The sequence below is a fragment of the Crotalus tigris genome, unplaced genomic scaffold (assembly GCF_016545835.1).
Source record: "Crotalus tigris isolate CLP2741 ecotype Arizona unplaced genomic scaffold, ASM1654583v1 scf7180000017774.6281472, whole genome shotgun sequence".
Lineage (NCBI taxonomy): Eukaryota > Metazoa > Chordata > Lepidosauria > Squamata > Viperidae > Crotalus > Crotalus tigris.
In genome coordinates, this window is record NW_024096625.1 from 607,563 (window position 1) to 621,096 (window position 13,534).

General features: G+C 36.5%; 1 protein-coding gene across 9 annotated transcripts in view; it reads right to left on the minus strand.

The window, feature by feature from the left end:
* FN1 (fibronectin 1) overlaps positions 1 to 13,091 on the minus strand; it is a 130,479-nt gene extending 117,388 nt beyond the window's left edge. For 7 of the 9 annotated variants that reach the window (XM_039341917.1, XM_039341914.1, XM_039341915.1 and 4 more), the window contains exons 1-6: positions 12,933 to 13,091; positions 12,675 to 12,834; positions 10,320 to 10,448; positions 4,196 to 4,333; positions 3,059 to 3,190; positions 2,235 to 2,372 (exon numbers count right to left, since the gene is read on the minus strand). In XM_039341917.1, coding sequence (XP_039197851.1) covers positions 2,235 to 2,372; positions 3,059 to 3,190; positions 4,196 to 4,333; positions 10,320 to 10,448; positions 12,675 to 12,825 — 688 coding nt within the window. In that variant the 5' untranslated portion in view covers positions 12,826 to 12,834; positions 12,933 to 13,091. The remainder of the gene's footprint in view (positions 1 to 2,234; positions 2,373 to 3,058; positions 3,191 to 4,195; positions 4,334 to 10,319; positions 10,449 to 12,674; positions 12,835 to 12,932) is intronic. The other 2 variants (XM_039341919.1, XM_039341918.1) reach the window with 1 other exon arrangement.
* Positions 13,092 to 13,534: the final 443 nt, after the last annotated feature.

The following is a 13,534-nucleotide window of genomic DNA, read 5'->3' on the forward strand; positions in this document are numbered from 1 at the left end:
TTTTATCATGGAAATGGAAGAATCTTACCCACAGCTTGATTATGAGCTTATATTGGAAAAAATTCTGGAAGCTACAGAGTACATGAAATCTTGGAGAAAAATTAAAAGATCATTTTGCAGAACCACAAACTGAATTTCAAATTTTAATGGACCAACCTATAGTCCAAGGAACAATAAAAGAGGAACAGACTAGCTTTAAAGAGGACTATATGCAACAGTGCACACAATTTAAAGAGATGGAGGAAGAAGCTACTGATCAATTGAGCTTTAGAAAAATGCTTGACTTAAAATCTCAAACTGAGACTCTAATTGATCATTCCACAAGTCAACTAATCACTACAGAAGAGGATATTTCACAAACCTATGTACAAATTATGGAGAACTCTGATGATCAAAGAATGACTTCGACTGAAATACTTGCAGTTTTAAAAGCAACAGGAACTGACTTTCAGATGTGATCTATTGAAAGCTGTGATAACCTGGATAATCAACTAGTAACTACAACATGGAAAAAATTGACTATACTATCCAGATGATACTGGAAGAAAGGGAAGAGAACTTAGACCAGATTGATATGTCGATAAATACCCATACTCAAATACTGAGATTTGATGATACAGATGCGGTATTATGGAAACCGTCCTGGCACAGAAAGAAAGCTAGAGTTAGATTTTAAAATGTGATTTAAAATTTTATTTAATGAGTTAAAAAGGCTTTAGAGATCTGGACTGATTTAACAATTAGCATGTGAAGTTAGCAAGATGATATTTTGTGTAACAATATGCTTGTTTTAAATATGATAATTATTTGGACAAGATTTAAATCTTACTTAATGGGCTGAAATGATTTTTTATAGAAATAGATTGACTGATAGATTATATATATAAAATAGAGTAGAGTAATATTTTTATTTTAAGTAGGATAACTATTTTGTAGTGGAAGAAGAAATAAGAGACTTGTGATAAGAGAAGAATTAGTACTAATCAATGATCTATTAGATTAAGAAATAGAATATATCTGGAAATATTAGAATGTTACTGTCAGAATATTATGTGTATTGTAGAAGGGATACCCAAAGTGCTAATAATATGTTTATTCAAGATTAAATTGGATTATGGTAATTGTAAATTAGTAAAGCTTAAAAACAGGATTTGGATTTACATAGATGTAATGGAGAAATGGATTAACTTAACTATGTTACACTATTTGAGGGAAATAGAGAGGGAACATTTAATGAATTAACTTGAGTTATATATATATATGATTTTGTCTTTGGATGATTGATTACCCCATCACCACGGTGTTTCTTGAGCACTCTGATGTAAAAATTAAAAAACTAATAAAACTTGTTTATAAAAAAAGAGCAAAATAAAATGTATATTCTGGAAAGTATATAAATATCACTTTTGCTAGAATCTGTGGGTACTTATTTTTTTATGGATGAGATCCACGGGAAATAATAGTACAATGCTTTCTTTTAACATATACTTGAGTCAATTGGTATAACATATTTTCTTAGAAGCCATGGTCTTATTCTGAATTTAGCAATTGTGTTCATACAAAACATTAATCAGGTGCAGCAATATTTAATTTGCTTTTGGGAGGGTAACATCTACATCTTGTAATGGAAAGATAAATGAAATGGTAATATCACATACACAGTTGGGAAGATTATTAGGAGAACATTGATCTCACAGAGTAAATTATTAAGATAAAATATGTCATGCAATTATTATTTCCAAGTAATTCAAACCAGAATTTGTTTAAAACTAACTTTTTCATTAGTATGGCCCCAAGTCATTACATTATATGCTTAGCTTTTTTTTTTTTTTTTTGCAAACCCAATCCCCTCCATGATTGTTTTGCCATAATTTGACACACACACACACCCTCCCCGGTGATGTCTTTGGGTAGTTGTCATGTCCCAGTATGGCTTTACCATACTGAAAAACATGAAAAAGGCCAGCACCCTTGATTTAAGAAAAATACCGACAGGCAACATTCTAGCCATATTACTTGGATGGAGGAGGCAGCAGCCACCAAATTGCTAATAATTTACTATGCTAATAATTTACTACAGCTTCATGGATGACGTGAATACAGTCAGCCAAACAGTGTATGCAGAACATTCCAGACTTTGGGCCCTCCCTCAAAATAATGGAGGAAATGAAAAAATACCCAAGAGCATTATTCATGCTGATACTTTGCATAAGCTGCCACAAGTCCATACTTACTTCTGGAAGTGCAAGTAATCCTCCCACTGCCTTCTCCAAGGCAAGTGCAATCCACCATCATCCAGCCCTGATATGGCTTTTCCCAAACTTCTCCAACAACGTATGACGTCCCAGCTGTATTATCATAGCACCGCTCAGCTAAGGGAAATTAATTTTCAAAGGTAAAAAGAAAAAATAACCCCACTGCACTGTTTTCTTTACAATTTCATTAAGGAAAAAACTAAATTTCTTAATTAGGGAGGAAAGAAAATGCTTCCATATTTTTTGCATTCGGATAAAAAACAGCATGCAGAAATCTGGCAATTCAATGAAATAGAGGTTTCTAAGTGTTTACAACACTGGTATTGTAGACAGCTTGTTTTATTTTATGCTCCTTTTTAAGGCATGGTTATATTTGAGTATATAACAATATACAAGATTATATTTCAAAATGATCTGGAGAATTTTCTCATGTCAATAAAGCACATCAAACTTTGGAGCATGAATCTCTTAACCAAGTATGCCCTTCCCTATTAAAACTTCTATACAGCAGGGAACAGATTAATCTTGGCATCTTCTCCATGACATACTTGTATTCTAGGTGAATTTGTTTATTGTCTAGTGGGATATTCAGAAGCACTACCTACAGGTCAAAAGTCCAGGTAAAGTTTAATCATGTATGCATGTTTTCAGTATTTATATATATCAACTAAGACAAAAATAAAAAAAAATGTTATCACAAAGAATAAAAAATGTGCTTACAGTAACTATCTCAAACAGGTCTATTTGCAATTGAAATACCTAGCACCTTTGACCTCTGAAATGCATAAAAAACTAAATCATACCAACTGGCTTGCAAGTCCATTCACCCTTCCCGTTGCCAAGACACACACATTCTAACATGTAGCCTCCTGTCTCGTGAGGCCTGCGCCAGGTATCACCAATCTTGTAGGACTGCCCACCTTCATGACATCGATCTGAAAAACAAAGCATAGGAAACTGTTTTTTCCAAGTTACATCATTAATATATCTACTATGTCCAATAGTTCAGCAACTCTCTAAGATTGCCCCAGTTATATTATAATAAAGCCTTAGATCCCTTCATCCATTTCAGCATTGGGCAATGCTTCATAATGCAGCCAGCTATGAAAAACAGCTTTTCCAATATGAAAGTACCTGCAGTCTAATAACTGTAACATGCCACTTTTCTGTCATATCAGAAATATCCCTAATTCATTAGGAATTAGTTGACCTTGTTGTTAAAAACATTTGGATTATAAAACTATAAGAAGGGAAGTAAAATGTTGTGTTCCGCTTCCCTTCACCTCTCCTATACTAACTAGGACTGCTAGAAATTGAGGTAGGACATTTGGAATCATCTGCAGAAGAGTTCATCCTTGCTGTACAATAAAGTCAAAGTTCTGACCTGTGGTAATGAAAAACAATCTTTCAAGAAACACATTCATGGAGCATCCCCACAAAGGCCATGGCAGCTACATAGATACAGGCTCCATTTTATGTAGAATATATCAGAGTTGGGAACTGAAATCAGCCTCATGGCATGAGATTTGGAGAGGGAAATCTAGCTCTTCCTTGCATCATGTTTATTTCAGCCTTCTTCCACATTCTCCTTTTCTTCATGCAGGAGAAAATCTCAAGTATAACCTATACACTTATTTATAAAGTTAACATACAGCAAATATTAAATATATAAAACTTAATGCTACCTGCATATATATTCCATCAAAGAGGAAATGAATTCGTTTGTGTTTTTCTAAGTGTTGATATGTTGATGATCTTGACTGCTCTATGAACTTTGCCACTGACAAATCCCTTAGAATTATGCAATATTATGTGTTGCACCTTCTTCTTACTGTGAAAACCACTAGATTGTATGACATTCCAGCAATATGAGTATATGGATGAACACATTATCTTGGAGGACATCATTTAAGCATCTTAGTGAAGGATTTAATACATACTTGCAATAGTGCAGCTGATTCTTCCACGCCCAGCCCCAATACAAGTACAGTCCCAGATCATGGAATCCTTTGGCCGTTCATAGGTTTCCCCTACTCGGTAAGTAGTCCCAGTGTATTTATCAAAACAGGTTTCTTCCGCTGTGTAGGAAAAAAAAATCACCACAGATAAATCTACAACTTGCAGCTTCTAATCCCCTTTCCCTGCCTCATTCATAGGGGCACACACAAAAAATTAATGGTGGCATTGACTACTATTGTTATGGTAGTGACAAGCAGAAGGCTTTTTGGATGATAATGGTGTAGCTAAAAACAAAGAATAGGAGAGGTGCTTGGACCAATGAAAGAAGAAATAAAGCTGAAAAATCCACATTAACAATAGAAGGGAGTTTCCAGGAAATTGGAACATTTGTATGAAAGTTCATTTTTTAAAAAAAGTGGAGAAAACAATAAAGAAAAATGCATTTGACCAAGAGATACAGAACAGTTCAAATATGTGTTTAAAATAATTGGTCAATTATTTAATCCCTCACTAGATTAGATTATAGGAACAAGTCTTGTTATCCAAAGGACTGTCATACAAGTCTTCTTAAGCTTCAAGTCTGTCGAGATGAACTGAAACTAGAGGCATCTGTCAGTATCCTACTGTCATGGTTAAACTATTTCCCAATTAAATGTCCTTATTTGCCTACATACAAGCAAAAAGATCCATTAAAACACTTTGCCCCTAAGAGACTTTTTAGGCAATAGGGATGATATTCTTGCCCAAGTTCTAGTCACTTTATGGAACAGAGAGACAAAATGAGATGTCATTAAAATTGTTCTGAAATACTCTATCACTGTAGAACTCAGAGAGTCACAAGTAAGTATAGAAGCAAGACTGGTAACAGCACATTTTGCCACAGCATATTATCAAGAAGACAAGATAGGTAAATCATGTGGCAAGAAACAAAAATTATTTTCAGCTACTGCCACTGCAATGTCAGGTAGCCATCAGGAAAACTATTTTTGTCAGGGAAAAAAGGCTTTTATTGTACTGGAACCAACAGAGACATGTGTGATATATTTGCAAGATAGGTTAATAGATAATATTATTTATTGCTGTGCAAGTCTGTTATCTGATGCTCTGATTAATCTGATTCTATGGGATTAGTTTCAACTTTTGAAATCTGAATATGTCACCAGGCTGTTAGAAGCTATGTTCCCAATAACCTCCCCATTATGGCTGACTTATTTAAGTTGGATAGATTGCCTAGATGAATCTAGTAAATATATTTTTATAGGAGAAGTAATAAATGCCAGATATGTTAAAGGAAGTGAAAGTATGGCTTCAAGAAACCCACAGGAGATGCTAAGTTCTTAAAAGCAATCAATCAGTTGCTAATATCCTCTTAGGAACTATTTGTGCACTTGATGTGATACAGCTCAAACATTCCTGGAAGAAATAGACTCTCTGGATCTATTCCAGTCTGGGCACAAGCATGAATATGATCAAAACAAACTTGGTCTCCTAAATGAATCAGCCATGAAGATTGGGAATTCGAGGCAGAATGCTACAGTGATTCAGTTCCTGCTGACAAGACTGACACATCTAAGGCAGGGGTTCAAAGCAGACAAGATGCAATGTCATCATCAAAGATCTGTCTTTTATTCATATGTACAATATGAACACATGAATACGTACAAAAAGTAAATCTTGGATTTCACATCTAAATTACCATTCTACATGTTTCGACACAGATAACCTCAGATATTTAGATGATAATATTATACATCACTTGCAGGACAATTAAGTACTAAGGTGCAATTCTGCTAAATACAATGTTACAGAGAGAATGTGAGAGATAATGCCCACGGAGAGGGAGATGGTGAGAAGGATTATAGGCAGCATTTCTCTGGAAGGAGGGAGCACACTCCAGAAAGGGGGAAAGATAAGAGGCAACCCAACCTACAGATGAATTGAAGACAGAGGAAGAGAATTAGCATAGCCACTCCTTAGAATCTCCCAGGGTATATCCATTAACTGAGAGGATTTAGTTTGGAAAGATTCTGTCTATTATGTGTAAGCAAATAATAGCTGAACTCTGACTTAACTGTTCCACATCATATAAAGAGAAAGGTCCATTTGGAGTAAAGTTCTGTTAATGACACCCAACACTAATAGTCTGTAATCAGGGAAAGTCCGACGAGCAACTAATTGCGGCAATAGGTTAGATGATGATCAGTAAAGAGTAAAGAACCCTAACAAGGCAGAGTCACTGTTGGTAGCACCTTGGTACAGTACGTAGAGGCTGCCTATCATGAATGGGATTGTACCTTCACTAAAAGAGCAGGTCTGTACTCTTAGAACAATTCTTTTTTTAAAAAAAAATATTTTATTGGTTTTTTAATTTTTAAGAAAAAGTACTCAGGACACACCATGGTGTTTGGGTAATCAAACATTCCAAAGTAAAAACATAAATAAACAACTCAACTCAATACATTCACTATCTCCTCTCTATTTCCCTCAAATAACATAATGTTTAAAATATTCCATTTCTAAATTAAATTTCTATTACTACTAAACCTGTTTTAAAACTTTATCAGTTTACAATTACCAAAATCAAATTTCACTTTAACTCAACAAGTTATCAATTCAGGTATCCCTTCCAGATATATTCTAGTTCTTAATTTCTCTCATCCCTCCTTTTATCACCAATCTCATTTATTTCTTCTTCCATTACACAATAGCTATCTTAATTAAAAAATAATGTTAATTCACTTCAATTCATTACAGAAACTTCAAATTTCATCCAATTGATTGTCATACCTTATCACATCTATGTTATTGTACAAAAAATCATCTAAGTTAACACACTCCATTAATTATTAAAACCATCCCAATCTAAAAAAATCAACATTTTTTCAATTCCAATACATAATTTTCATCAAATAAATCTGTTATTCCAAAAAGTATTCTTAATCTATTTAAAATATCTTTTCTAAAAATCACCCTCATATATATATATGTTTATATTTTTTCTTGCTTCTATTGCTAAATCATAATCCTTAAAAGAAACCATAAATCAAAAATTGCCTTTAAATCCATTACACAATTTTAAATTTCTCTTTTCAGTCTAATTCTGGCTTTTTTCCTGTGCCAAGCAGGTTTCCATAGGGACGCTTCCCTTTCAGCCAGTAGATCTAACTTTGTTGCTTGCAGTAGCCTTTGCAATAATAGCAATCCCATCCTCTGCATTAGACGTTTGTATTTCTCCTCCTTGAAGGGTCGTTGCTTTGTAGTTTGAAATCTCAGTCTTTGCTTCTTCTGTTCCTCAAAGTTGCAGATGGAAGGTTTGTAAGATAGAATAAGTTCCTCTTTTACCTCTGTTGATTCCTAATATATTTTGATTTATACCATAGTCAGATATAGCCTGGACGTCCATTTGAACATTTGAAGTGAAATCCCTAGATCTTAGTTCTGTAGTAAACGTTTTCATTGTAGCACATATTTCTGCAGTAGCCTCATAGATCTTTTCCAATATAAGTGTACAGTTTAAGTGTGACTAAGGTTTCCCCATTTTGATAGTAATTAAAAAGAGTCTATTTTTTCTTTTGGGTAGAGGCTATATTTAATATAATTTAGGCAATATCCACTCCCCACAGTTCCCCAGCTTATCTTTCCTCTTCAAAGGTATTTTGAAGGTCAGCTGTCGTCAAACCAAGTAACCAAAGGCTGCAGTATTAAATTTTTGCCACTAGATGTCCTCAGTAAGTTAAAAAAAGGTCTTTTCCAAAAGCCATTTCCCTTTTTCTATCTTTTAAAGTATAATGTGAAAAAGAAATAATCTTCCAGCATAGGATGATAGTACAGTTCTTAGAAAAAGAGGAAAAGAACAGAAAAAAAATAATTTTTTTTCTGTACCCCAAGAAATATAGAAGTAAATATAGTCTTTAAAATTTTGTTCTATTTTTATAGAACGCCTTTCTTCCCAAAAAAATGTAGAAGCTGCCTTTTCAAGCCAGGGAAGTAATTCCAAAGAGGTCTTTCAGGTAACAAAAACAAAATAGAATAGAGAGAATAACAAAGAAAAGTCTCACCCGGATTCACCACGGGAGTTCTTACAGCTTAGATGTTCTTTGACTTGCAATTTGAAGCAGCAGGGTGATTGGCCATTTTACTGGCCGACCTTCTTCTCCATCGGCCCTCAGAGATGGCTTGGACATCTGGGGGAGCTGCCACTCCTCGGCAGCTGAGCAGAGCCTCCTCAACAGAAGTCGCACCCTCCAGGACGACTTTGGACCCGCATACGGGTCTGCCGGTGGAAGGAAAGCTAGCCGACGAGAAGTTTCCCCTTGCGACTAGAGATGCCGTAAACCGGAACCGGAAGTCCCTCTTAGAACAATTCTATAGTCGTATTTGTCAGTGGCTGCACAAATGGTCTCTGATAAGGAACATCTTTGACCAAAGCTGTCTGCTTTGTCCCTGTAGCTGTTTGGGGTTAGACTAGTCATAGTTTTATGCACTAGAAACCTCATGACTAAAGTACTGGAATGCATTTGATAAGAGACAGCTTTTGAGGCTGGGAATGAACTTACCATTAGAGTGGAATGCCTTGGCTAGGTTTCTCTAAGCACAAGACAGCATGAATATATTACATCTATTTTGAAAGCTTCCTATTATCACAATGTTTCTGTGGTAGCATGCAAAATGTTTGTAATCTGTTGTAATTTCAAATCATTATCTTATTCTGTAATTATATAGTTTTATTATTCTATCTTATTGTATCTCCAATTTGGTATTACTTTAATTAACACAGGGACATGAAAACTTATAATTAATAAATTTAATCTGTTTAAGAGCTTTTTCCAGTAGCATGAGTAGAATTTTTTCTTTGTCTTGACAATTTTTGGAAATGTTCTTTTTCCTTTGCTTCAAAATATTCTCCATAGCAAATCTGATCTGTCAGCTTTCTTTTTCTCCTCTAGTCTTATTGCAGCATTTTCTCTAACATCCTATCTTATGTGGGGGTGTCCTTCCATGCAGAGCTATCCTGTAGAGCAGGCATGTCAAACTCACGACGTCATGTGATATCGCGCGACATATCACGCCTTTTTCCCCATTGCCGGCAATGTGCTGGGCGCAGTTTCGTCGTGATGCATCCAGCCCATAGGCCGGCAGTTTGACATGCCTACTGTAGAGCATTAGCACTCTGACTTCTTTCTGACAAGGCCAAGTCAAACCTTTTCAAAAAGCCAAACAGCAGAGCTTAAGGGGCCAACAAGTCCTCTTCAGTGTGGATAGCCTCTGAATGTTCCTTTTAAAGTTATGTAAAGCAAGAGGTCCAGGGACAAAGCTTTCTTAAGAGATGGCTTACCTATTGCTATTTAGCTATAATGGGTAGAAAAATGACCTTAAACAGCAGTAGGAAGAGCAGCTACTAATTAACAGTCAGATAAAAGAACCCTGAGTCCAAACTGGAAGCTGAGAAAGCACCTCTGACAAGACTCTCATTAGTTCTCATGACGATGAAGGGAGTCGGGGAGTGCATTTAGACTTGTACGTTTTTGTTTTTCTAATCTTATCATAAAATTAGCCTGAATGACTTTGGTTTCCTAATCTGCTCTACCTCTACATTGACATTATATATCTGTACAATGCATAGAATGTATCAAGGAATACAAGTCTCTCTGAATTCATCTGATTAAAAACAAGGGCATTAGAGAAGCTTGATATAAATTATCTGTGGGTCACAGAACATCCTGCAGGATTTTCTACAATACCTGGAAGCTCCCAGTTGTAACCATTAAGATTTACTGATAGATTAAGTAGTTCTTGAGTCAAATTAGTGTGAAAACTACAGTAGGAATAATCTGTTGCATAAAATAATGCAATGTTTGTCCAGGATATTCCCAATCTGCAGTAGATAGGAACAGTCAGGAACAGTCAGAAATTGACAGACTTGGAGATTGAACTGTAAAAAATACAGTAACAGTAACCTGTCTCAGCAGAAATGTTAAATGTGGATGCTGCCTTTTCTAAGAGCTAAAAAACAGGATATATCTATATATGTAAATATCTATTTTTTATTTTAGAAAAAAAAGAGGTTCTTGGCCAGAAGTTTGTCAAATGATGCATCCAACTTACGCTCAGGCTTGCTTTCACAGCTGAATCCTCGACTGCCACCATAGCAAGTGCAGACTAGAGGGTTCCCCAAGTAAATGCGTTCCCACTGCTGGTTTATCTGATAATGTTGTCCATTGTCATAGCATCCCTCTGAGAAAGAAATAGCACTGTTTAATTACATCCTGTCATCCAGGCTGAGTGTGGCTTTCCTGGTAAGGAGAAAGCATGTGGAGAAGAGAGCAGTGTCAGCCCCTAACATGCATGGAATATACATTAACTCCTGGCCGGACATTCTTTCTACGTCTTGAAACCTCTGTATAATTTGCTGTTAAATGCAGGCAAATCAAGACTGGAGTTAAACTCAAAACAGTTCCATCCGTCTCTTGTTTAACTGTGTTTTAAATGTACAGAATTAAACCACTAGAGATTTCACATTCTGGAGCAGCATGTTAACAGCTGGAAAAGATTGCTCAACTGGGAGGCTTAATCCAATGCTTCATGAAAGCCTATGGAAAGACCCCAAAAGGTTTGAAAGAAAGTTTGGCTATCTTCCCTAAGCAGGTTTATTCTTGCCAAGTAGAACTAGTCTCCATGTTTTTACTTCCAAACCTTTTTCCCAACTTTCATTTACAACCTTACCATTTCCCGAGATGATTGCTTTAATGAAAAATCATATTTCTAAAGAATTTTAAAAAGTGTTCTCAGCATTTCTTTTCTCAATTCTCACATTTTAAAATGAAAAAATATGCTCTAAACTTTTCAAAATTAATTCAAGCACATTAATTTTAAAATCCACTTTTACAACATGAAAAGATGAAGAGTTCCTCTCTTTTACTTTCAAGTCAATCATTTTAATATAGAAATTTCTGCTATTTTAACTTCTAGCTATCTAAAAACAACACAGATACAGTCAGAAAGATGCAGAAACTTTATTTAAATGTAGGCTTGTGCAAAGCCTTTGAAAGAGGTGCTCTGGAATGCTCTAGAGCACCTAGCAAGCATAACTCTTTTCTGAGCTGTTAATGCAGCTAGATCATTTTTCAAGCTCATGCAGTTGCTTTGGAGGATATTTCGCATGTTTTTTTACAGTACAACAATCCTAAAGCCCTGTAGCAGGCCCTTGTCTTTCAGTAAGTGATTTTGCTTTGAGTCTTTCTATAAGAAAAGAGAATAGAAATCTACTCATTCTAGATTATCTCATTTGTCTCTCTAGCTGGTATAGCTGCAGTGAAAAAAAAATGCAATGCTAACTACACCCTTCTTGAGTAATGTCTGGATTTCAGGAAAATTAAATTATCCTAAACCAGCAAATGTGTGTGAAAGAGAAATAGGCCAGAACAAGAATCCCCTTTCTTAGTAATAAAGAATACAACAGACCAGTGAGCCAAAAGATCACTATATATGCAAATAAGGTTTCCACCAGCAGGCCCTGAAATACAGAATTTAACCACCAAGAGTCCATCTCCAACTGGATTAAAAACGAAAACCAAAAAAAAAAAAATTGTTCTAACATCTTCACACTTAATTTGTCAATTGATGAGGTAGTTTTGCTTCTCGCTGGTGTTAATGAGAAAAATAAGAAGAATTAAGAATTTCCACCCCAGCCAGAGCAAACTGGCAAAGCTTGGGAAAGTAGCAAATCTTCTACCAGACCTCCTCAAGAGTACTGTGCCCAATCTAATCAGGAGGCATTCAGTACTCAGACATAATTCTCTCTGGGCTCAATGCAATATATGCTCCAACAATAAATCTTAATTAGACTCGAGTGTCAAGGGAAACCCAAGCTTGAATTCCTTGGTAGAAAATCTGGATATAAATGCAATAACCAAGAGGATTCCCCTCTCAACATGGTTCAGTTTAATTAATCTTGCAAATTCCCTGAAAAAATCTGTTTCACGATTTAACAATTTTGCACACTAGAAATGTCCTAGCTGTCCATGATGGATTATCAAACTGCAGTCGTCTATAAGATTGCAAAACTAACTAGAGACATAAGGTCACAAGGGAAGTAACTCTGGCACAATTAAAAGGTTGTCCTAAATTGCTTTAATGCTCCGTAAGGAAGGCACTTGGACAGGCATCGCTAAATCCCTACTTAAAGTTAAGCTCAAAAATATTTCTCCCCATCAACGGTTTTGTTTTCTGCAAAATTCTTCATCTCACTCTGATTTCATTTATTAGACCTGAGTAGACTCAAGAAAGAGGTATTAACATATTTCATGTGATAAATTCTATCCCCCCCCTCCCTTCACATCCAAAGTTGCATCCAAAGTTGCAACGTTCGGTATGCTCTTTAAGTTTGATTTCGGTTTTATCAAATCGTCCATGATTCCTCTCCCCTGAAAAGCCGTTATTGCCCATCCCAGATTTACTCACGTTTGTTCTGGCCGACCGGCAGAGAGGGCTGAACGATATGCTGCGTTTGCCTTTTACTTTTTTCCCCGCGGGGTTGAGAACCCCAGACTCCTGCTCCAGAACAAAGAGTCAATACCAAAAGAATCGTTCGCTTCGATCGGCTATCCGGCATCTTGGAAAGCTGTTGGGAAAATAAACGGATCGTATTTGAAACCGGAGGCAAACCAATTTCATTGGGTTGATAAAGTGGGATGAGGGAAAACTTGCAAATTCTCTTACTGCCGTTCAGCCTTCGCTCCTCGGCTTTGGCGCAACCCTTATAGGCTGTGAGAAGGGCAAGTCGCTGGGTCACATTGGATTTATATAGATCCTAGCTACAGGGACCCCCGCGAGGCATTACATGGGAGAAGAGGAAGAGGAGGAGGAGGGCCTCGCCAGAGACATCCCTTTCGGACGTCAACGCCTTTCCAATTGGCCCAGGCGGAGTGATAGCGTCACGGCCCGGGAGTTGCATTCCAGAGCAAACAAAGCTCTCTCTTCCGAAGGCTTGGAATGGGACTAAATTTTAGAAGGTCTCTAGGGAGCGAGGGAGGGGGCTGCTGCAGTTCTTGCTGCAGCTTAGCGAATGCCTCCAGCCGGTCCTATATGGACCCTCCGAGGTCAGGCATTCACGGGAATCTTCGAGTGGTCGAAGAGGTTCGAGTTTTAGGAGAACCGAGTGACGACTTTAGCCTCGCTTGCAGTGTTAGGACCTGTGAGGAACCGTTACGGGAATAATAACTTCTCCCTTAAATCTGCAGTTAAATCCTATACACTAAGCCTAAAATATAATGATCGATCATGGGTACGAACATAACTGATAGCTTTAATAGGTTTAGTTT